The sequence below is a fragment of the Gymnoscopelus braueri genome (genome assembly GCF_963280865.1).
Source record: "Gymnoscopelus braueri genome assembly, chromosome: 15".
NCBI lineage: Eukaryota > Metazoa > Chordata > Actinopteri > Myctophiformes > Myctophidae > Gymnoscopelus > Gymnoscopelus braueri.
In genome coordinates this window covers 39,722,605-39,748,519 of record NC_137620.1, presented here as the reverse complement: position 1 = coordinate 39,748,519, position 25,915 = coordinate 39,722,605, and the positions used below count along the sequence as shown (strand labels likewise).

General features: G+C 40.6%; 1 protein-coding gene across 1 annotated transcript; it reads right to left on the bottom strand.

Annotated features, from left to right (window-relative positions):
- Positions 1 to 1,131: 1,131 nt before the first annotated feature.
- Positions 1,132 to 25,805, bottom strand: LOC308101533 (E3 ubiquitin-protein ligase TRIM39-like). Its single transcript, XM_080450952.1, has 9 exons — positions 25,537 to 25,805; positions 24,237 to 24,611; positions 13,040 to 13,068; positions 7,893 to 8,031; positions 6,073 to 6,210; positions 4,749 to 5,123; positions 3,499 to 3,759; positions 3,025 to 3,095; positions 1,132 to 1,660 (listed from the first exon to the last, which is right to left on the bottom strand). The coding sequence occupies exons 1-9, from the start codon at positions 25,771 to 25,773 to the stop codon at positions 1,177 to 1,179; spliced, it is 2,109 nt and encodes a 702-aa protein (XP_080307078.1). The 5' UTR covers positions 25,774 to 25,805; the 3' UTR covers positions 1,132 to 1,176.
- Between the last annotated feature and the right edge of the window lie 110 nt (positions 25,806 to 25,915).

The window sequence follows — 25,915 nt, the reverse complement described above, 5'->3', positions numbered from 1 at the left end:
CATGGAGACAACTTTCACAGAGAGACAGAAACATTCTTCAAATCAGACTAAAACACTGTTAGAGGTTGCAGACTGACATTTATTTTGAAAAAAAACAAGTCAGTGTAAATTAAGTAAAGTTAATGAAAACAATGATTACCTGATGGTCTCAAACTCCTTTATATGAATTGAAACATAATTTTGTCATTTTGCCAGATAAGCCGTGAGCTTGTAGATATTAAAGAAAGTACAGAAGCTTTTCCCCCCCTCTTTTGTTTTTAACATGGCTTCATAAGTGTGTAACTGTTTGAAGGACTCCGAGGTTTCTACTGTATTTACAAAATGGGGTAAAAACATTGTTCATCACATTAAAATGTTTCTATACGCGATTAACTGTTGACACACAATACCCTATTGACACATTGAGGAGGAAGACATTACAGCAGTGGTTCTCAAACTTTTCAGGGAGAGACTCCCCAAAATAATCATATTTGAACTGGGGACCAGCCACCCTGACAAGCACTTGGAATTGCAGGAGTTGAGGCATTACATTTAGTTTGACTTCATCAATATTGTGAAAACAGCAGATCTACAAGCTCACAGTGAGCTTGTAGATCGGCTATTTTCACAAATTCTCTCTTTGTCAGGTAATATTTGGCCAATTTTTGACCATTTTCTATAGTATAGTTTGTTAATGACTTTTGACACAGTAATGTCTCATTTTAGAGGTATTCAATAGGTCTTAAAAAGTCCTTAAATTGTCACTTTAGAAATGTACTCTGTATACATTATACATACACTATACATGTATGTACGGTATGTTTGTGTTTGTAGGTTTGTTTACTGTTGAGTGAGAAAACAATGTTGCACATTAAGCAAAATATCATTTGGGGACCCCCTGGGGGTCCCTACCCACAGTTTGAGAACCACTACATTTAGTATAACCAATCTAGACAGACTGACAGAGGGCTCTGTAGTAATATCAACAAGATAACAGGGCATACTGTATAATGATTGTCTGCAGCAGGCTTATTAAAGAAATGCAATGAGCGGAACACAATGGATTGATTGATCATGATGGTGTAGTATACTGTACACATCATTCTTACACATGCTTTATCTAGAAGAGAAAATCTATCATCAAATGAAGAAAACTAAGTTTTTAACTGAGTATCATCATCAGTATTCTTAACATGTCTACCATGTCTTACACAGCTCTGCTGTATCTCCATAGTCATAATAAGGCCTTATCCCTGGATAGAGAGGTTGTGTGAACGTGGTTTGAACTGTGTGTAGGAGGGTCATTGTGTCAGAAACACTGTAGAAGGACAGAATACCTGCCTTGTGGTCCAGGTACACCCCCACTCTGGAGGAGAAAGGCCCTGACACTTTAGTGTCAACATTGTTGTGTTTGAAACTGTAGTTTTTATCAGAGCACTGTAAACCCCAGGATTTATCATTGTCTCCAAAGCAGGTTTGTCTGCTGACGTCTTTATAACTGACTGCTATACTAACCGCTCCACCACTCCACTCTACTTCCCAGTAACAACGTTCAGACAGACCCTCTGTACACAACACCTGAGCGTACCTAGTAAATCTCTCTGCATGATCAGGGTAAGGTTGTTGTTGTTGTCGTGTATAAGTCACCTTCCTCTTCTCCTCTGACAGGGAGAGATAGTTGCTTATTGTGTTCATGTCCAGAGACAGAGGAGAGGAATCTGTGAGAACACACGACAAAAGAAAAATCAAACCTCATGAACCTTATTGTGTTTAGAGTTAGTCTCTCAGATCAAACTCATTAGAGCTTTAAATAACAACATATCAGAATGAAACTTCAACGTTCAGAACCTGCATCAACATGGACTCACATTGTAAAAAGTCCTTTCTGGTCTGAGGCTCCGCTGGATGTAAAACATCAACTGGAGACACAAGAAAACAGTAAAGGTCATCATGACATTGTAAAGGATTTCTATGTCCACACAAAGGGTCAAATCAAACAGACTTTACTGCTGACTTCAGGCATGTAAAACATACAGCGTGAGCCTACAGGAGGTCACAACATACGACTGACGTAAAAGACAACAGGCCTGCTTTACGGCAGTGTCGAAGTGTAGCTCTCTTAAAGGCACAGTCACATATATAGCATATATGACAGACATCATACTGAAGAATGGATTAAACTGAAGTTCCAAGGGTTTTGTCAAAAAGTTCAAGCTATTATAGCATCATTGCTATTATATAGTGTTTGTTCAGTAACAGCTGTCTCCCTGTCTCTCATTTTACATTTATAATACATTTTCAGGTGGGTTACACATTTCATCCAATCAGGAGAGAGAAGTCCTCAAGATCATTTATTGAGCACAAAAATATAATAATAATAAAAAAAAAAATGTATATATAAAAAATATAAATGGTGCATTTATATACTGTAGCGGGTGACATGAAACACAGGTCACACTAATCTATTGCACCTTCCCAGACATACTTCCACCTGTACAAACTGTTTCAACACTTAGAAATGTACTGTACAGTAGGGGCTGGTTAAAACACAAAAAATACATTTAAATCTAACCCTAATCTTTCCTTTGAGGAATATTCTTGCTTAAATTCTTCAATGTTTCTGTTCAATCTGACAGACAGCCAACCTGTGTACCATCAGTCTAGCCTGGTAAACCCTCCCTCCGGAAATCTCATTTCCATTTGATTCAAATGGAAATGAGATTTCCGGAGGGAGGGTTTACCAGGCTACCATCAGTCTGCTCCAGTTCAAATATCTCCAGTTGCCTTCTGACTTCATCAATCCATGTTTACTATGATGGCTGGTTAGAAAAACAAGAAACACATTTAAATCTCACCTCTCTTTGATATCTCTGGCCAAGTTGTCTTCAGGATGTTGTCTAGTTGGTCTCTCAGATCAGACACCACATCAATCACATCTGTGAAGGACCTCACAGGACAGATGACCACACTGGGTGAGACTGGAGATCCACTGGAACTGGAGAGAGACTGGAAACTCTGGAGAGAGACAAGTAAAGCAGTATAGACAGAGATAGATTAGAATATTGATCACAATTGGTGGAGTTGAGCTGATGTCCTTGTTGTTCAACCAGCACACACTACGAACACAAATTGTACAGGGCAGATATTGAATAATGTTATACTTTCAAAATATTTTACAAAACAGTGGAAGAAGCCAATCTACAAGCTCAGAAGCTGATCTTGTAGATCTTCTATTTTTTTTTAATGTTTACAATTATGACAATTGTAGAAAATAATTGTGATTATCTCAAATAATTGATTAGACCATTATGTAATAATTGTGACAGGCCTAATTCTGACATTGTTATTGTGGTCTGTACAACTACTGTATACTAGAACTATATTAGTATTAGTAACTACCAGCATTAATAATGTCATGTTATGTTATGTAATATACTATGATGTAATGGAATGTAATATAATATGACATGATGGAATGAGATGAATGAGATGAAATATGAAGCTGATTTCTCCTGAATGAGTCAAAACCAAACAGTAAAATGCCATGTGTGGAACCTGAATGAAAGTGATGATGTCATCAGTGTTGGACAGCTCCTCCAGGTCAGCATGTCTCCTCTCCAGCTGCTCCATGTGGTCCTCCAGCTGCCTCAGGAGAGCCTCAGTCTGAGCCACTGCAGTCTGCTGCTGATCTCTGATCAGTTCTTTAAGCTCACTGCGTCTTCTCTCAATGGAGACCATCATCTCACTGAAGATCCTGTCACTGGCCTCCACTGCTGCTTCTGCAGAGCTCTGCTTCACACACACACACACGCACGCAGGCACACACACGCACACGCACACACTTTTTGTGTTATCCTTGACATGAAAAGGTTTTGAGCACCACTGATATAGCAGTATACGTTTTTCAGAAAGACATTTTTAGAATCGGCCTCAGCACATCAGCTACAGTATTTGAAAATAGCCGTTCTACAAGTTCCCAACACATGGCGAATGCATCGCATTGCATAGCGTTTGTAGATCTGCTATTTTCTAAAATTCGTGAGAGAATGGGAAAAATAATGAATAATTTTGAAACATTTTAACAACACTAATCTTATACGTGGGTTGCTGGCATAAAATATTTTCAAATGGGGGTCTGCAGCCAAATACATATTAATTGGTTTAAGAACCACTGCTTAAGTGCTTCTGATGACACAAGGCACTGTCTCATCCATATAGCGTCACAGTAAACACAAGAACAAGAACTATTATCATAATATCAGCTCACGTTCAGGGCCTCCATGACCTGTCTCAGGTATTTCAGCTCCTTCTTTTTCTCCTGGATCTTCTGCTGGACTTCCTCCTGAATTGTCACCAGCTGTTTCTGCAAGAAACAGAAAGAGACAGTTTGGCTTGTAAACAAAGCACATTTTCAAGCCAGGATACCAATTCTATCCAATCAGGAGAGAGAGAGAGAACTCATACAGGATAGAGGATAAAAACATGGTTAAAAGAGTCAAAATAAGTGAAATTGGAAACAGTTTAGTATGGATCCACACATCATCTTAAATTAACTTTGTAACTTACAAATACACTTTTGTAGGTGCAAGATTAATGGACATGAAATAATAAGTTATCAATCACCTCTGTTTTTCATTGGGTCCAAAAGGAGTGTACTTTCCATTGTAAAACACCCTGATTTAATGTCTCTGACATGGTCATTTAGTTCTGCTTCTGTCTTTAAAACATGATCTCTCTCATGATTTGTCTTCAAGTGATTGTGGTCCTACCTGTTTCTCTGCTTTCTCTGCAGCAGCTGACACCGTGTCATGGCCCTTATGTTCATCCATGGTGCACAGATAGCAGATACACTGGCGGTCTGTGCGACAGAACACCTCCATCAGCTTGTCATGACTGGAGCACATCTTCTCCTGCAGTTTGTTGGTGGCTGGGATTAGTTTGTGCTTCTTCCAAGTAGGAACATTGTAGTGAGGCTGGAGGTGAGTCTCACAGTAAGAGGCCAGACACGCCAGACAAGACATGAGAGCTTTGTGACGTCTGGCTCCGGTGCAGAAATCACAGGCCACGTCTGCTGGACCGGCGTACAGCAGAGCAGCAGAGACAGAAGACTGCTGACCTCCTGTACTGCTCAGCTTCATCACAACCTGGAAGTAAAGAGAAGAGGAGGGGAGGTCACTCACTGATGACAAATACAACACAGTCATTGTGAGGTTCATGGTGATAAACACAGTGAGAAATTACAGGTATTAGTTCATCTAGTAAGTTTATTATCTGAACACTGTGGTTCTGAACTTCTGTATTACAAAAAGTTGATTGCTTTATGTTGTTAAAAATGTACAATTTAAGCATTTAGCAGACACTCTTAACCACTAAAACCCTATGTATCTGCTATTATGTTTGCCTACAGTGAATGACATGCCAAGAATCAGGACGCTAGAGTTTAATGGTTAACCAGTGACTAACAAAGTCAAAGATCAGAGTAATTACATTAACCCTAGTCAACAAATTGACAGCATAAGGTAAGTAGACTGCAAATAAACTAAGATAACAGGTAAACATCAAAACTAGCATCTGTTTAAACCAGTGGTTCTCAAACTTTTTCCATGTCAAGGACCCCCAAATTAATATGTATTTGGCCACGGACCCCCATATGAAAATATTTTGTGCCAGGGACCCCCATACAAGATTTATGTAGTTAAAATGTTTCAAAAAAATATTGCATATCGCATTGTGATGCATTTGTGAGCTTGTAGATCTGCTATTTTCAAGTAGCTGATGTATAGGGTTACAGTGGTTAAACAGACTGTGGTGCTCTTTTAACACATTTTGTTGGGGACCGCCTGGAACCCCCTCATGGACCCCTGGGGGTCCCCAGACCCCACTTTGAGAACCACTGGTCTAACATGCTATCTAAATAACATTTGTATAGTATTTGTGGACAAACAATATATTATTAATGTATCAACATACATAACATAACATGTAGTAAGTAACCAATAGTATAACTACCATATATCAAAATAGTCAACAAGGAGTTTGCTGTAGCAGAACATGTAGTTTAATGTGTGGTTGTAACTTGTAAGGTCATCTCACCTCAGCCAGCAAGGTGTTCTTCCTCAGAACAGGTCTGGGACTGAAGCTCTCTCTGCACTGGGGACAGCTGTAGACTCCAGTCTCCTCATACTGGTCCCAGTAACCCTCAATACAGCTTCTACAGTAACTGTGTCCACACTGTAGAGTCACTGGCCCTCATTTATCAACGCGGTGCAGCCCAAATAGTGGGCGTAGAGCGAGATCACCGCACCTTTCGGCATTTATCAATATATCCTGACGTGGGCTTCATCCTACCGTACACTGAGATCTCACGTCTGGTCGAGACCAGTTGTTGACGTTGGCTGCGCCCGTTTATTCCATTCTAGACCTGCGGAGCAGCATTGTCTGACTGTCTGACAGGCATCTGGACACATAATCCACTCCTAAATGTATATCTACACACTAATAATTAATCCCTGTGAAAATATAACATTTTATAAAGTAATTTAAACAAACTGCTTTAACAGTCATTCAGTTGCATTGGCTATTTTAAAATAGCAGATCTGCAAGCTCAAAAACGGGTCGCATCGCGACGCGTTGTGAGCTTGTAGATCTGCTATTTTCAAAATATACGAGCGCTTTTGCGTCGGGACTCGGGAGTCCCGCGGTCGGGACTGCCGACGATCTTTTCATGGACAGTGAGGTGTACAAACTTACAGTAACTTGTCCTATGTTATGGAGTTATGTCATAGAGAGTTACGAAGTCTACAACCTGGCTGGGTTAAGGATATAAACCCGACGCTCCAATCTCTTATTAACGTGGCGGAATCACTGCCGCGGAATGACTGCCGCCCGTCCGAGTCTCACGGGGAATATCCTACATGACTGCTTGTGCACTGCTCGGTATGGGTTAAATAAATTAATATACAAACGTATTCCATTCATAGCGATGTGATTGGTATCATAATATGTCATTCATGTAGGCTACAAGCCTAAGTGACAAAGATTGTACCGCTACGGATTACATGAAAGACACAGTTGGGCGCGTGTGTGTGTGTGTGTGTGTGTGTGAGTGAGTGAGAGAGAGAGAGAGAGAGAGAGAGAGAGAGGTGAGGCGTGTGCGTGTGCGTGTGTGTGTGACTTGACAGGCAGCGACATAGATATATATAAAGGCTAGATGACTCACCCGCGCTGCTGGCCAATGGAGTACGACGTTGCCACATGGCGGCCATCTTGAAACAGTCATTCATAACATTATGTCTATGGTGCATATACTTTAAAATAACCATAGCGTGCTCAATTTTCATCCGATTTTCAAACGGTTTGGTGTTTTGTAAACACCAAAGATGTAATAAAATTATAGAATTATAAAATAAAATAAAAAATAAAAAAACATGATTATAATTATAAGTATGCAGTATCATAACTACATCTTTGGTGTTTACAACACACCAAACCGTTTGAAAATCGGATGAAAATTGAGCACGCTATGGTTATTTCAAAGTATATGCACCATAGACATAATGTTATGAATGACTGTTTCAAGATGGCCGCGGTTGAGCTACGCTTGCTCCGTCCCCTTGAGCCATCTAGCCTTTATATATATCTATGGGCAGCGAGGCGAGGCGATCGGGGGAAACTCTTTCTTATTGGCTTTTGATGTCTTTGGTCGTATTCTGATTCTTCTTCATGTCGTAAAATCGGGGCGTTTTGAGAATATTTAAGGGCGTGTTATTTAAATGACGCTCGTTTTCAGACGTGAGATTTATCAAAGCTCCGACCTGATGTACGCCAGGATTGGCTGTGTAGGATCCGTTGATAAATGTGACTTTGACGTTGGTGTACGCCGAATATATGGAAAAATATAAGCCGGTTTATACGCTGCGTTGATAAATGAGGGCCACTGGTTCCTTTAGAAGGTCCAGACAGACAGAACAACAGCAGAACTGGTCCTGGTCCAGATCACATGTCTGTTGCTTCTCCTGCTGTTCTGCCATTTGACCGACTTCCACACTCACACTGAGAGAAAACACACAACACTCTGGTTTACTCTGAAGAGAGACTGAGAGAGAAAACAACAGCTCTGAGTTTCGTTTCTTGTGAAGGAAAGTAGGAGAGGCAAAGGGAGGGACTTCCTGGATGTTTGCAGGAGGCAGTGGTTTTAAAGAGACAGTGACTGTTTAGCACAAACAGGTTCAGCTTGTGGTTGAACGTTGTAGGCCTACAGCTGGACTCTCACACTACACCATCATTTCCCCTCCATGTGGAAAAGCCTGGTGGTGGTGGTGACACAAGGGGGTATTTATTTGGGGTAGAGTACGGCAGAAAATGTGTATTTTAGTGAAATAACTTTTTTCTATATTTTCTCACTATAGTTTCACATTCTTTCTACTTCCTCCAGACTCCAGTTAGCACATATATTAGAGTAAAACACTCTAATACTCTCTAGGGTTACAAATTATGTCATGGCAGGTGAACCCGATCATAAATGGGAGACCTGAAAATGACACAAGGCTGATATCTGGTGGCCAATTCAGTGATGCCTTATTGCTGTTGTGTCATTGCTTGTCATCTACATTCTTTTTTTGTCCTCTCACAACTATATATACAGTACAAAGTAGCTCACAACTGGAGTTGCACCTGAAGTGTTGATGGAATTATTCATTGTGTGTTATTTCAGGAAACAAGATTAAGTTCCTACAGATTAAGTGAGAGAAATGCCAGCAGCATTGTCAAATTCAACTATTTTATTTTTCATGTATTTTTTTTGTATGGCTACGCCTACTATCTGTCACTCACTTTATCAAACATATTCCCTATTCTGCACAGTGTCTTATGACTAATCGTATTAGCCATTTCTTATTATATAGTAGCGTCACTGTAGATCAGCTATACCGTTTTTTGTAACGTGCAGTTTTAGCACTTTCCAAGGTGTAAAGACCAATTTAAAGGCCCATAATCTTTCATTGTACAGTCGGTTACCTCCTAGTGTATTTTAATTACAACTTCATTTATGATTAAGAAAAGGTCAGCATTAAAGGAGGAAATGGAATCATGGTAACTCTCTGTTCAACAGCGGAACGGTCAACACCTCATGTGCTTTGACAGCAAAGCAACAGACAATATGCAAGCATAGGCTAAGTGTATTCTGGAAGGAAAACAAGGAACCATTCATTAAAAACACTCTCAGACCGCTGAATAGGACCTCATTATAATCAGTAACTTTCCCTCTCCAAGCCTCACTGTGTCAATCTTTTCCAGTGAGAATTGAATGCATTTGTTAAACTTGTAGAATGCTACACAATAGTGTGAATGCAAAGTTGCATGGGATTCTGTTTTAGGTTATGTTTCACTTTGGACACAAGAGGGCAGCATTCACCATTTGTTTGCTTTATAGCCATGCAGGATTTTAGCTGTCAATGCAAATGGGCAATTTTTTTCTAGGGCAAATATCAGTGTAAAATATTTATTTTGAGGACACTATCAACCAAATAGAATAGTGTTTGATTAATCTCTTGGTTAATTACAATAGAGGTCCACTGCTCTTGAAAAGAACTATGGCATGAGAAGTACATCATATTATGAATATGTTTTATTGGATAGAATTAGGCTTGTTCAAGCTCCCATTCAAACTATCAAAAATACTGTATATTGTCGCTGTTATGCAGAAAACCTTTATCTCCATATTTCATCTTTATATGATTTTTTTTCTTAAAATAATGCCCTACTTCGTGGTGTGACAAAGTAGTGAAAATAACGCAATTTGTAAAACAGCAAAAAATGTATTATATTTTTGTATAATGACATGTCCAAAATAGGGACAGCAGGTTGAAAGTCAGCACTATTTGTGGTGGGAAAGAGCATTAATATTTGAAATTGGAATCCTATGACCGGAAAGAATAATGGACAGAAGTATGTGTTCCTCTGGATTGATTTCCATTGTATATTAATTCAACTAGCAGCAACTAGCAGCAGCAACTAGCACACCTCCCTTCCAAAACCACTCCTAGCCAGGGCTCCCTCACTAAAGTGAAAACACACACATGCATCTTGACTGTTGTGTAAAGTTGGACAAAAACAGGCTAATACAGGAAGTTCCTTTGGGTTGTCAGAACGGCATAACATGTATTTGAGTCAAATATCTCTTGACTTTCTCACTAGTTTCACACGGACCACATTCTCTCCACTTCCTCCAGTGAGCACACGTTGAAAATGACACACGGGTGACATCTGGTGGACAATTCGGTGATAGCGGTCCTTATTGCTGTCATTGCTTGTCATCTGCATTACTTTTTGTCCTCTCAATGCTGGCGTTAACATGCACCTGAAGTGTTCATGGAATTACTCATTGTGTGTGTTATTTCAGGAAACAAGATTAAGTTCCTACTGATTAAGTCAGAGAAATGCCAGCAGCATTGTCAAATTGAATGAACAAATTCCATTCAGTATTGTGACCTCAGTATCAGGGGACACATGATCTCATGGCCACACAACAATGTAAGCCGGAGTTCAGTACACTTGTCATTGGAAGAAAACTGGATTTTGCTCAAATTCATCTTCCGAGTTGCCTTTCATCCTATCAAGTGTAGCCTAGTGGATACTGTATCTGATACTGTAAATATGTTTTAATAATCAGATAAGTCTGCCATGATTTTGAAATATGCATTTCCCAAAAACCCAGGGAATCAGTTTTTGAAATATAATTATTAGTCTAATTCTCATTGAATATCAACATCCGAGATATTTTTTGTACAATTTGGTCCCAAGAGTGCCTTCCTAGAAATGTAGTGGAGTCAAACGTACAATAATTCTATTTGAAATGTAGCAGCGTTAAAGTCAGCTTGGAAAAAAACTAAAACCCAAAACTAAATCAAATACTCCAAAAATGTACTGTACTTAAGTACAGTACTCAAGTAAATGTACTTAGTAACTGTCAAGGACCGCTTAGCTGAGAGACAGATGAAGCAGGGACCCCCACTGCATATTGTATACAATTGTGTGGCAGATTAAACGTTTTCATAAATATCTTCAAAGACTTGTTAAGACATCAGTGTTGTGTAAATGTATGTTTTTCTATTCATCCATGGATGAGCTTGTAGATCTAACCTTTTTTCAACTTTAATGAGTCATTATAGTGGCCAAAGCTGTCATTCATGATTCATCTTTTACAGTTTACAGTTTAGGCATTTAGCAGACGCTCTTAATCCAGAGCGATTTACAGTAAGCAAGGACACAAGATAATATATCATAATACATCAAATACAAACAAAAACAGTAATCTAATAATAAAGTAATACATAAGTAAACCAATAATCTAATAATAGCTAATACATACGTAAATCAAGAACCTAACATCAGCCTACATTGAAACTATGCACATTATAGGATGGCATCTGTCTACATAACATGCCATCTAGGTTACATTCTAGCCTTTGCATAATCCTGCAAGACAGTCAAGGCTGGGGCAAGTGCTACGGGCTGAGGTAGAGTCTGAAGAGACAGAAACATTCTTCAAACTAAAACACTCATAGAGGTTGCAGCCACAGTGCCCACATTCATTCTGAAAGACAAGTCAGTGTAAATGGAGTAAAGTTAATGAGATTATAATAAAGTTAATAATGATTACCTGATGGTCTCAAAGTCCTTTATATGAATTGAAACATTTGTTCATTTTGCCATATAAGTTGCGATCGTGTAGATCGGCTATTAGTATTAAATACATTACAGAAGCTTTTTTTATTTGATTTTAAAAAAAGCCAGATTGGACTCCAAGGTTCCTACTTTCAAAATGGGAGGAAAATAAGTAAAACAAAAAAAAAGGGGTGGAAGGGGGAAGGAAATGATCATTGTTCATCATGTTAAAATATATATTTTTATAAGCGATTACATTGATTAATTTTTTCACCCCTTTTGACACATTGAGGAGTAAAGGTCCTTACACACCGGGGCGATTTTTTCGTGCGAATAATACGCTTTTTAAAAAAACCTTATAAAGTCAATGCAAGCGTACATGGCGCGAAAAAGCGGAAAAGCGAAGCGAAAAAGCGTCTTTTAATTATTCGGAACGAGTCCGAATTTTGCGTATATTCGCACATTCGCCGGTGTGTAACCGCCTTAAGACTTTAGTGGTGGTTCTGAAACCTTTCGGGCCGCGACCCCCCAAAATAATCATATTTGAACTTGGGACCCCCCAAAATAATCATATTTGAACTGGGGACAAGCACTTTTTGTAGGAGCACAAATTGTAGGAGTTGAGGCATAAAATTTTGTTTGACAAATATTGTGAAAATAGCAGATCTACAACCAGGCGTTGTGAACATGATCGGCTGTTTTCAAAATTTTTGCCTCTTTCTCAGGTAATATTTGGCCAATGTTTTACTATTTTCTAATTTCTATAGTATAGTTGTTTGATTACTTTTGACGCAGTAATGTCTAATTTAATTTTTTCCGTTAAAGGCATTCAAAAGGTTGTCAAAGTCTTTAAATTGTCACTTTAGAAATGTGCAGATGCCCTGTATACACTAAACATACTGTATATGTTGGTTTGTTTACTGTTGAGTGAGAAAAAATAAAAAATTGGGGGGGGGAATCATTTCAGTTTGAGAACCACTGCATTACACTACATTAAGTATAAACAATCTACACAGACTGACAGAGGGCTCTGTAGTAATATCAACAAGATAACAGGGCATACTGTATAATGATTGTCTGCAGCAAGCTTATTGAAGAAATGCAATGAGCGGAACACAATGGATTGATTGATCATGATGGTGTAGTATACTGTACACATCATTCTTACACATGCTTTATCTAGAAGAGAAAATCTATCATCAAATGAAGAAAACTAAGTTTTCAACTGAATATCATCATCAGTATTCTTAACATGTCTACCATGTCTTACACAGCTCTGCTGTATCTCCATAGCCATAAGAAGACCCTACCCCTGGATAGAGAGGTTGTGTGAACGTGGTTTGAACTGTGTGTAGGAGGGTCATTGTGTCAGAAACACCGTAGAAGGCCAGAGTACCTGCCTTGTGGTCGAGGTACACCCCCACTCTGGAGGAGAAAGGCCCTGACACTTTAGTCTCAACACTGTTGTGTCTGAAACTGTAGTTTTTATCAATGCACCATAAACACCAGGATTTATCATTGCTTCCAAAGACGGTTTGTCTGCTGACTTCTTTATAACAGACTGCTATGTCAACCCCTGTACCACTCCACTCTACTTCCCAGTAACAACGTTCAGACAGACCCTCTGTACACATCACCTGATGGTACGCAGTAAATCTCTCTGCATGATTAGGGTAAGGTTGTTGTTGTTGTGTTAAAGTCACCTTCCTCTTCTCCTCTGACAGGGAGAGATATGTGTGTATTGTGTTCATGTCCAGAGACAGAGGAGAGGAATCTGTGAGAACACACGACAAAAGAAAAATCAAACCTCATGAACCTTATTGTGTTTAGAGTTAGTCTCTCAGATCAAACTCATTAGAGCTTTAAATAACAACATATCAGAATGAAACTTCAACGTTCAGAACCTGCATCAACATGGACTCACATTGTAAAAAGTCCTTTCTGGTCTGAGGCTCCGCTGGATGTAAAACATCAACTGGAGACACAAGAAAACAGTAAAGGTCATCATGACATTGTAAAGGATTTCTATGTCCACACAAAGGGTCAAATCCAATAGACTTTACTGCTGACTTCAGGCATGTAAAACATACAGCGTGAGCCTACGGGAGGTCACAACATACGGCTGACGTAAAAGACAACAACAGACCTGCTTTGCGGCAGTGTCGTAACGTAGCTCTCTTAAAGGCACAGTCACATATATAGCATATATGACAGACATCATACTGAAGAATGGATTAAACTGAAGTTCCAAGGGTTTTGTCAAAAAGTTCAAGCTATTAGAGCATCATTGCTATTATATAGTGTTTGTTCAGTAACAACAGTCTCCCCGTCTCTCATTTTACATTTATAATACATTTTCAGGTGGGTTACACATTTCATCCAATCAGGAGAGAGAACTCCTCATGATCATTTATTGAGCACAAAAATATAATAATAATAAAAAATTGTAAATGGTGCATTTATATACTGTAGCGAGTGACATGAAACACAGGTCACACTAATTTATTGCACCTTCCCAGACATACTTCCACCTGTACAAACTGTTTCAACACTTAGAAATGTACTGTACAGTAGGGGCCGGTTAAAACACAATAAATACATTTAAATCTAACCCTAATCTTTCCTTTGAGGAATATTCTTGCTTAAATTCTTCAATGTTTCTGTTCAATCTGACAGACAGCCAACCTGTGTACCATCAGTCTAGCCTGGTAAACCCTCCCTCCGGAAATCTCATTTCCATTTGATTCAAATGGAAATGAGATTTCCGGAGGGAGGGTTTACCAGGCTACCATCAGTCTGCTCCAGTTCAAATATCTCCAGTTGCCTTCTGACTGCATCAATCCATGTTTACTATGATGGCTGGTTAGAAAAACAAGAAACACATTTAAATCTCACCTCTCTTTGATATCTCTGGCCAAGTTGTCTTCAGGATGTTGTCTAGTTGGTCTCTCAGACCAGACACCACATCAATCACATCTGTGAAGGACCTCACAGGACAGATGACCACACTGGGTGAGACTGGAGATCCACTGGAACTGGAGAGAGACTGGAAACTCTGGAGAGAGACAAGTAAACCAGTATAGACAGAGATAGATTAGAATATTGATCACAATTGGTGGAGTTGAGCTGATGTCCTTGTTGTTCAACCAGCACACACTACGAATACAAATTGTACAGGGCAGATATTGAATAATGTTATACTTTCAAAATATTTTACAAAACAGTGAAGAAGCCAATCTACAAGCTCAGAAGCTGATCTTGTAGATCTTCTATTTTTTTTAAATGTTTACAATTATGACAATTGTAGAAAATAATTGTGATTATCTCAAATAATTGTGATTAGACCATTATGTAATAATTGTGACAGGCTTAATTCTGACATTGTTATTGTGGTCTGTACAACTACTGTATACTAGAACTATATTAGTATTAGTAACTACCAGCACAAATTATGCCAAGACATGTAATGTAATGTAATGTAATGTAATCGAGTGGAATGAAAAGAAGATTTCTCCTAAATGAGTCAAAACCAAACAGTAAAATGCACCTGAATGAAAGTGATGATGTCATCAGTGTTGGACAACTCCTCCAGGTCAGCATGTCTCCTCTCCAGCTGCTCCATGTGGTCCTCCAGCTGCCTCAGGAGAGCCTCAGTCTGAGCCACTGCAGTCTGCTGCTGATCTCTGATCAGTTCTTTAAGCTCACTGCGTCTTCTCTCAATGGAGACCATCATCTCACTGAAGATCCTGTCACTGGCCTCCACTGCTGCTTCTGCAGAGCTCTGCTTCACACACACACACACACACACACACACACACACACACACACACACACACACACACACACACACACACACACACACACACACACACACACACACACACTTTTTGTGTTATCCTTGACATGAAAAGGTTTTGAGCACCACTGATAAAGCAATATACGTTTTTCAGAAAGACATTTTTAGAATCGGCCTCAGGATATCAGCTACAGTATTTGAAAATAGCCGTTCTACAAGTTCCCAACACATGGCGAATGCGCCGCGGCGCGTTGTGAGGTTGTAGATCTCCTTTTTTCAAAAATTCGTGAGAGAATGGGAATGAATCATTTTGAAACATTTTAACAACACTAATCTTATACGTGGGTTGCTGGCATAAAATATTTTCAAATGGGGGTCTGCAGCCAAATACATATTAATTGGTTTAAGAACCACTGCTTTAGTGCTTCTGATGACACATGGCTCTGTCTCATCCATATTATACGTAGCATCACCATCTTTCCTCTTTCCACAGTAAACACAAGAACAAGAACTATTATCATAATATCAGCTCACGTTCAGGGCCTCCATGACCTGTCTCAGGTCTTTCAGCTCCTTCTTTTTCTCCTGGATCTTCTGCTGGACTTCCTCCTGAATTGTCACCAGCTGTTTCTGCAAGGAACAGGAAGAGACAGTTTGGCTTGAAAACAAAGCACATCTTCACGTCGGGATACCAATTCTATCCAATCAGGAGCGAGAGAACTCATACAGGATACAGGGTAAAAACAAGTGAAATTGGAGGCAGTTTAGTTTGGATCCACACATCATCTTAACCCATTTAGACCTGGAACGCCTAAACGTTATACCTTTAAGCCGCAATCACCTCTGTGTGTGGTTGTTGCTATATACATTAAATAGCAATATTATTATTATTAAAAAAAATATATATATAAAAAAAATCACACCCCTGTGTGAAGTGGGCGGTGTCTTGCTAGCTAATCACAATACTGAATGGAGTCAACCAATCATGTACAAAAGATAAATACATTTATTGAAACACTCTTTATGATGGACGAAACCATAACTTTAAAAAAACAAATTATGTTTCTTTTAAAGTTATGGTTTCTTATATAGGGCTATGCACATGTGTCATGTGACACTGGCCAATCACAGTCCTGAATAGATTGTGATTGGCCAATCACAGCGCAGGATAATTGTACAAATTTCCAAACCTCACTTATAGGGGCGGTTTCACTGCCCAAGATAATTGTACAAATTTCCAAACCTCACTTATAGGGGCGGTTTCACCGCCCAAAAAAAGTTTTTCAGAAAACTTAGGTCAGGATTTAAAAGGCATCCTCCTATAATTCCAGTAAGCTCTGAGACCAACCCTGTGAGCCCAACCTGTGAGCCCAAACCTCTGAGCCCAAACCTCTGAGCCCTGTTTCTGCCCGGTTCTCCTCAGTGCCTGGAGCTATTGATCTCAAATTGCGCACAGCCATTGACCATTACCATGTGCATGGAACTGTGAAGCCCGTTTTTCCATTACATCAAATCTCAGCTTATTAATGATACGTAGCCTGCGAGTTAGTTCAGGCAGTATACACTCGAGAGGTTACACACTGCGGTTATGCAGGCGCTTACGGCGCTTACACAATACTATTACTCAGTCCATACGTCATAGCTGACGTGACATCAGCTGACCAATCAGCGGGTTATTTAAGCTCACCTCAAGTCTCTGTTCATTCTGCTGTCATTTGTCCCCTGGTCTGTTGGTATGCAACTGTTTCTGCTGGTTGCTGAACCAATGCATTTTGCTAGCTGCTGCGAGCTTCTTCTGCTGCTTATCTACTGCTTGTGCGCTGCTCTTTTGGTGTTAGATGAGATGAGTCTGCTAATGATGCTGACTTTTACCACTGCTACAGCAGCAATGCTTCTTCTATTATTTCTGCTAAACACTAATGTGCTCATAGCTTAAGCTAATAGCATGCTTGCTGTCATGTAGGAGTTCGGAATTGTTTGTAGCACAAAGCTAATGCAGCATGCTTGCTGCCCAGACAGTAGAAGCTTGATTTGGTTGTAGGCTACTCTTTTTACCTCGTGGAAGTTGAATTATTGTAGCTTAAAGCTAACATAGTATGCTTGCTGCCATGTGTTTAGAAGCTTTGTTTGTTATACAGCACTACATAGCATGCTTGCTTCCCATGTGGAAAGCTTCAATTGTTTGTAGCTTAAAGCTAACACAGCATGCTGCTGCATGTAGAATCTTTGTGTTATACAGCACTGCACAGTTATCATAGCATGCTTCCTTCCCATGTGGAAGCTTGAATTGTTTGTAGCTTAAAGCTAACATAGCATGCTTGCTGCCATGTAAAAGCTTTGATTTGTTTGTACAGCACTGCAAAGTTAACACAGCAGCCTTGCTTCCCATGTAGGCTACTCCCTTTTATTCCCAGCAGAAAACATTCCAGTGGTTTAAAGAGCTTTCATCAGGTAATGAAACTTGGCTATTTTAGCATTTTTATTGCTTCAGGTATAGAAGTATATGGAGCTAATTTTGGGCCGAAAGTTGATATTTTTCCAAAATAAGTACTGCTTCTAAGTTATAATGCTGTTCTGCTGAGGCACTCTTGACTATGGGAATACCCACAATACATGGTGCAGTACCATCTAGTTGGCTCTGAAGCTTCAAGCAGAGCTTCCAACAGTTGTAATGCTCTGCTAGCACAAATGTTTTTATTATATGTTTATACTTATCAAGGCTGTAGTAGACAATCTGTGTGCAACGGGGCATGATATAAGACAAGAAGTCAAATTCAGACATGTACTCAAGCCAGGAAAGGAAAAAGCAGCATGTGTATCAAATCAGTGTTGCCATGTCTGCTTATTATAAGCGACTTTGGGATTGTGTTCTGTTAAGTCACTAGCAAATATGATTACTAAACAGGGTTCATGTGAAGGAACCCCATATTCATATGTAATCATGGTGCGACTTGTTTTTATAGACTTGGCGCTTGTTTCTCTTACAATCTGGCAACACGGCGTGGTGGTGTCAAGTGACTACTCCTTGGGAGTAATCAGGAAGTCTCATTCAATACAGCAATGCATCTTGGGTATTGTAGTCTATGCAACTGACACAGTCATATCATGGTCAGATCAGTTCATAGTCTATGCAACTGACACAGTCATATCATGGTCAGATCAGTTCAATGCTACCGTGTGAGAATAAGGTGAAAGGGCAAGGGTGTTTCTTAACTGGTCATGTGCAGGCATTATGGCAGTGTAACTGTCATGTTAAATAGGTACACAACTATCATGGATATTCAAGTTAATATAATCCACTCAGTGAAGCTGTTATTTCTGCATTTCTGTTCTATTCACTTAATTTATCGCTCAAGTTCAGGTAACTATTATGTGGGTGGATTAGTTTGCAGATGTTTAAATAGATAATTACTTCATGGTGGATTCGAAGTCTTGAGAAATGGGGCGATTGCTTCAATTGGTGTGGGTTGTCCTCCAGGGGGTGCCATTTAGAGGGCAAACAAAGGTTAATCTGATTCTCTGCTGCTTCAATTCCTATCAGTATTACTATTATGGCTTAGATGCAGGGAGCGGATTCATTAGTGCACTGAAGTATTTGCATGTTACTTCATTTTTAGCTAACCATGTCATTGTAAAGGGTTATTCATTGCTGAATTCACACTGCTTCTGCTTGCAATGCTGGTTAGATGTACTTGTTGCATTCTACGTTGCCTATGCTCTTGTATTGCAAAGCTAATTAAGCTAAACTTGCTTAAAAGTAAGGATTAGTTAAAGGTGATTTACATTTGCTGAATACACCTTGGATAACAGGTTGGTAGGTTGCTGGGGTTTCTTAAGTAATCTTGAAACGCTCTGAAGGAAAGCAAAGGCTCTTCTTTTATCTTTAGCAATAGCATCTAAATGGTCATTGTGATTTTGAAATGGTTATAACTGCTAATTGCGAATGCAGCCAGTCCAGCAGAGGGCATTCATGCTCTCAGGGCGGGGAGGGGATCAATTCATGAGGGCACTCATGTCTTATCTCGGGATCAACATATGTTCCAGATCCCCGGATGTAATGCTACTATGAAAAGCCGGTTGACAATTGATGTCATGCTATGTGTGTCAAGCTTTCAGGAGTAAATTTATGCAACAGGATAAATGGGCTCATGTGGGCTATGTTAGCTGGCGTTCAATTTCATTTGCGATGCCTGGACCCTTCATCATGCAGTCTTCTCAGTCATCCTTCCGTTCGCCTGCTGCTCAACGGGCTCAAAAAAGAGCAACCTCAAGGGAAGATAAAAGATTGCCTCTTACGATTAATTTGGTGCACCAGTTGGTGGAAAAAACTCACCGCTTTTTATGGTTTCTTAAGTTGTGGGGAATTCACCACTCGGTCTCTCTCTTTTGATCTCAGCATGATCTCTCAATTTCTGATTTAACTTTTGAAGATCATTTATTTACTCTTTAAAAAAATAATAATAATAATAATCTGATACATTTAAAAAAGGAGTACCTGTTATCATAGCTAAGTCTAATTCCGTTTTGCCCCTTTTCTTCTATGTCTGTCTACCTGCAATGCCGAGCCCGGCATCATCCTCATGATCCCCTGTTTCTCATCCCCGGTGGCAAACCTATGACGAGATCCTGGTTGCTGAAAAGCTAAAAACACTGTGCCAGTACTGCGGGCTGTCTCCAGAACTCTACTCTCCTCACTCCCTTCGCATCGGAGCGGTCATTACTGCAGCCATGAAAGTGCTATCACCACCTTAAAATCACTGGGCCGGTAGTCCTCAGCTGCTTATGAACGATATGTGCGCTTAAACCGGGGTGATCATTTAGCTCAGAATCTAATGAGTGCAAGTGTGTTGTAAAATACTGTTATTATGCATATCTGGTGGTTGCTGGTGGAATTCATTGGTAGTTTATCTCAGAATTCATGTTAAAATAGTTCTGTAGATGACGCTTTATAATGGTATTATTAGAATGGTGAATGGTAGCAAGGTCAGCAAGGTCTATCAGCGTTCTCATGGGTTTATTGCATCATGGTTGATGCGTGCATCACGGTGATGCAGTTGGCTTGCATAAGAGTTGATGCGGTTGGGGGCATCAGTAGGATGCGGTTGGGGGCATCAACTCTTAACACTAGGCATGTTAAGTTTATGTAGTATATTCCTCTATGTGGCTATTAGAGGAATGGTTAAGTGCTGCCTGTGCATGGCAGCTAAGGCCTTTTAGTTCACATAAAGTTAGTATGTCCTCGCTGATCCCAGACGCTGGTCTGTGGTGGATGGGATATTAGCTTGGTCAATTGGTATGGGTTTGAGAATTCACCCCACACATAGGCCTTTTAGTTCACATAAAGTTAGTATGTCCTCGCTGATCCCAGACGCTGGTCTGTGGTGGATGGGATATCAGCTTGGTCAATTGGTTGGGTTTGAGAATTCACCCCACACATAGTTTTCCTATCATATAGAATAAGGCTTACGGCAAGCGTAGCCATGGCTTCACATTCAAGTTCACATAATGTTAGAATATCCTAGCATGATCCAGAATTGCTAGCTGCATATTCGTCACTGTCTCCTGAAGGAGTCTAGTGGGATATCTGCTTGGATGAATCGGTGAGCGTTCACCGTAGGGCGTTCTTGGTTCCGCATGTTGGGGGATGTTATGTTATGTTATCTATCTCCCTGCTCTTAATGGTTAATGATGGCTGTATGATTATGTTGAGCAGGGAGAAAATTAGGTTGCAGAGCCTGAACGCCAAGATAAATTATTATATCACACTTGTATTCACATTCAAATAAATAATGGATTATTAGAACGGTGAATGGTAGCAATGTCTATCAGCGTTTTCATTGCATCATGGTTGATGCGGTTGGTATAGCATCACGGTGATGCAGTTGGCTTGCATAAGAGTTGATGCGGTTGGGGGCATCAACTCTTAACACTAGGCATGTTAAGTTTATGTAGTATATTCCTCTATGTGGCTATTAGAGGAATGGTTAAGTGCTGCCTGTGCATGGCAGCTAAGGCCTTTTAGTTCACATAAAGTTAGTATGTCCTCGCCGATCCCAGACGCTGGTCTGTGGTGGATGGGATATCAGCTTGGTCAATTGGTATGGGTTTGAGAATTCACCCCACACATAGTTTTTCCTATCATATAGAATAAGGCTTACGGCAAGCGTAGCCATGGCTTCACATTCAAGTTCACATAGATAAGGCTTACGGCAAGCGTAGCCATGGCTTCACATTCAAGATCTCATAATGTTAGAATATCCTAGCATGATCCAGAATTGCTAGCGGCATATTCGTCACTGTCTCCTGAAGGAGTCTAGTGGGATATCTGCTTGGATGAATCGGTGAGCGTTCACCGTAGGGCGTTCTTGGTTCCGCGTGTTGGGGGATGTTATGTTATGTTATCTATCTCCCTGCTCTTAATGGTTAATGATGGCTGTATGATTATGTTGAGCAGGGAGAAAATTAGGTTGCAGAGCCTGAACGCCAAGATAAATTATTATATCACACTTGTATTCACATTCAAATAAATATTGATTCAAAATATTCGTGAGTTATCTGACTGAAATGATACGTAGCCTGCGAGTTAGTTCAGGCAGTATACACTCGAGAGGTTACACACTGCGGTTATGCAGGCGCTTACGGCGCTTACACAATACTATTACTCAGTCCATACGTCATAGCTGACGTGACATCAGCTGACCAATCAGCGGGTTATTTAAGCTCACCTCAAGTCTCTGTTCATTCTGCTGTCATTTGTCCCCTGGTCTGTTGGTATGCAACTGTTTCTCCCACCACCACCCCAGCACCACCAGTGGGCTCTGCTATTGGTTCTGTTCCCCATGGGGGATGTTATGTTATGTTATCTATCTCCCTGCTCTTAATGGTTAATGATGGCTGTATGATTATGTTGAGCAGGGAGAAAATTAGGTTGCAGAGCCTGAACGCCAAGATAAATTATTATATCACACTTGTATTCACATTCAAATAAATATTGATTCAAAATATTCGTGAGTTATCTGACTGAATTACCGTTTATGTGTCAAACAATGGGAGATCACGCTGCGCAGGGTTGCCAGGTTTCGCGAGACAAACAAGCAGCAAGGTCTATGAAAACAAGGCCAAACGAAGCGACACCTACAAGCAACAAGGTCTATGAAAAGAAGGCCAAACGAAGCACCGTCACACATATACATTGCCTCTTGGAAAACAGCCAATCTACAAGCTCACAACGCGTCCCCACACCCACCTGCACTTTCACAACCAACGCCAAAAACACACTTCCACCAATATTGCCCCTAAACCACTTACAATAGGCGAACATGGCAACACCAAAGTCTGTCACACCATAGACTCCGCCCACTCTGGGCCGGGCCGGGAGGCGGGAGGGGGCGGGCGACTAACATGCCTATGCCAGGGAGTCACATTTCATTCTACATCGTGGCTCCGTGGTGGTGTGTGTGAGATGATCGCACCACAACTTGGGTCCGCGCCCGTGTATGCGTGGACACGCACGTTGGGGAGGCACGTGTGACATGTCACAATGTACATTATTTGTGTTTGCGCGACGCCCGTGTGTGTGTTCGCGACGGGCCACGGGCCGCAGTACCGTGTGTGTGTGTGTGTGAGCGCTCGCAACGGGTCGCGCGCGTGTGTGTGTGTTGAACGTGCTTCGCCCAATTTACAATCTCAGCTGTTTATTCGCATTCTTATGTCAAACACAGTCTCAATCAGACAATCTCGCCATGCTTATGATGGCTGGAGAGAGAGAGAGGGGGGAGAGAGAGAGGGGGAGGCGAGAGAGCTGTGTGTGTGAGTGAGTGAGAGAGAGAGAGAGTGTGTGCATGAAATGCACTGCAATCTTTTCGTGCAAAGGTGGTAGCACGTCGCGTTTACGTAAATCTCTCCACCAGAGACACAAAAGTTAATCTCATCTAGCCATTACACCATGTCGACTCTCCGAAAATCTGTACAAGCTAACGATACGACCGTTCCACAATCTCGCCCCTAAACACGGTCGCCCAGGCTCGCACCGAACGGTCTGGGGTGAGCAATCTGCGCCTAATTGTCTCGCCCCTAAACACGGTCGCCCCGTATCGCAACGAATGGTGGAGAGCGTTTCTTTGTTAAGGACGCCCATACATTCTCCACTGTTGAATGTGCACCCTTTACGTGCATATCTGCATGCACATAATTATATTGTTGTTAAGTTGAAATAATAGTTGTACAAGTTGTAATAACAGTGTTGTATAATTATTTTTGCTGTAGTAATCAATTCATTATAATATAAGTACAATGAATGACAGAATATGTGTGTGTGTGTGTGTGTGTGTGTGTGTGTGTGTGTGTGTGTGTGTGTGTGTGTGTGTGTGTGTGTGTGTGTATATGCATATATGTATATGTATATATGTATGCACAGTAGGACGTGCAATAACCCCACGTTTGCAACTACTTTTGCCTGCGCACTTCACCGGGTATGGTCTAGTTCATATAATCGGCCTCAGGTCTAAATGGGTATCAACTGTGTAACCTCTCCAAAATACACTTTTGCAGGGATGAGATATCAATATTAAGCCCCTGCATCTTGACCCTGCTAGATTAATGGTGAAATATGATTCATGAAAAGTTATCAATGTTTTATTTTCATTGGGTCCAAAAGGAGTGTACTTCATCCTTTAATACTTTTTTAATGTACAACGCCCTGATTTGTGCGTTCAATGTCTCCGACATGTTTTTTTTAGCTTCTATCTTTAAAACATGATCTCTCTTATGATTTGTCTTCAAGTGATCGTGGTCCAACCTGTTTCTCGGCCTTCTCTGCAGCAGCTGACACCGTGTCATGGCCCTTATGTTCATCCATGGTGCACAGATAGCAGATACACTGGCGGTCTGTGCGACAGAACACCTCCATCAGCTTGTCATGACTGGAGCACATCTTCTCCTGCAGTTTGTTGGTGGCTGGGATTAGTTTGTGCTTCTTCCAAGTAGGAACATTGTAGTGAGGCTGGAGGTGAGTCTCACAGTAAGAGGCCAGACACGCCAGACAAGACATGAGAGCTTTGCGACGTCTGGCTCCGGTGCAGAAATCACAGGCCACGTCTGCTGGACCGGCGTACAGCAGAGCAGCAGAGACAGAAGACTGCTGACCTCCTGTACTGCTCAGCTTCATCACAACCTGGAAGTAAAGAGAAGAGGAGGGGATGTCACTCACTGATGACAAATACAACACAGTCATTGTGAGGTTCATGGTGATAAACACAGTGAGAAATTACAAGTAAGTTCATCTGATAATAATAGTAACACTATCTGAACACTGTGGTTCTGAACTTTACATTCCATAAAGTTTGATTGCTTTACAGTATGTTGTAAAACATTTACAATGTAAGCGTTTAGCAGACACTCTTAACCACTAGAACCCTATGAATCTGGTATTATGTTTGCCTACAATGAATGACATGGCAACAATAGCGACAGTAGAGTTTAATGGTTAACCAGTGACTAACACAGTCAAAGATCAGAGTAAATGACCCTAGTCAACAAAATGACAGCATATTATAAGTACTGCAGACTGCAAAGAAACTAAGATACCATCAAAACTAGCATCTGTTTAAACCAGTGGTTTTCAAACATGTTCATGTCAAGGACCCCCAAATTAATATGTATTTGGCCACGGACCCCCATATGAAAAATTGTTTGTGCCAGGGACCCCCATACAAGATTTATGTTGTTAAAATCTTTTAAAAATATTGCATATCATTGCATTGTGAGCTTGTAGATCGTCAATTTTCAAATAGCTGATGTATAGGGTTACAGTGGTTAAACAGACTGTGATGCTCTATTAACACATTTTGTTCGGGTCCCCCTGGACTCCTCTCATGGACGCCTGGGGGTCCCCAGACCCCACTTTGAGAACCACTGGTCTAACATGCTATCTAAATAGTATTCTTAGTATGTGTGGACATTATCAACATAGATAACATAATGTGTAGTAAGTAACCAACATATAGTATAACTATCATCTATCACAATAGTCAACAAGGAGTTTTGTGTATCAGAACATGTAGTTTAATGTGTGGTTGTAACTTGTAAGGTCATCTCACCTCAGCCAGCAAGGTGTTCTTCCTCAGAACAGGTCTGGGACTGAAGCTCTCTCTGCACTGGGGACAGCTGTAGACTCCAGTCTCCTCATACTGGTCCCAGTAACCCTCAATACAGCTTCTACAGTAACTGTGTCCACACTGTAGAGCCACTGGTTCCTTTAGAAGGTCCAGACAGACAGGACAGCAGAACTGGTCCTGGTCCAGATCACATCCCTGTTGCTGCTGTTGTTCTGCCATTTGACTTCCACACACTGAGAGAAAACACACAACACTCTGGTTTACTCTGAAGAGAGACTGAGAGAGAAACACACAACAGCTCTGAGTTTCGTTTCTTGTGAAGAAAAGTAGGAGAGGCAAAGGGAGGGACTTCCTGGATGTT

Bases quoted from the DNA above. Each gene is read 5' to 3' on its own strand.
- LOC308101533 (XM_080450952.1), bottom strand. From the start codon at position 25,773: ATGGCAGAACAACAGCAGCAACAGGGATGTGATCTGGACCAGGACCAG. The intron at 13,069-24,236 runs GTTGGACCACGA...TTTCTCCTCCAG, and splicing joins CAGAGAAGGCCGAGAAACAG to AGTGGGGGTGTACCTCGACC. The intron at 3,760-4,748 runs GTAGGACCACAA...CAGAGCTCTGCA, and splicing joins CAGAGAAAGCAGAGAAACAG to GAAGCAGCAGTGGAGGCCAG.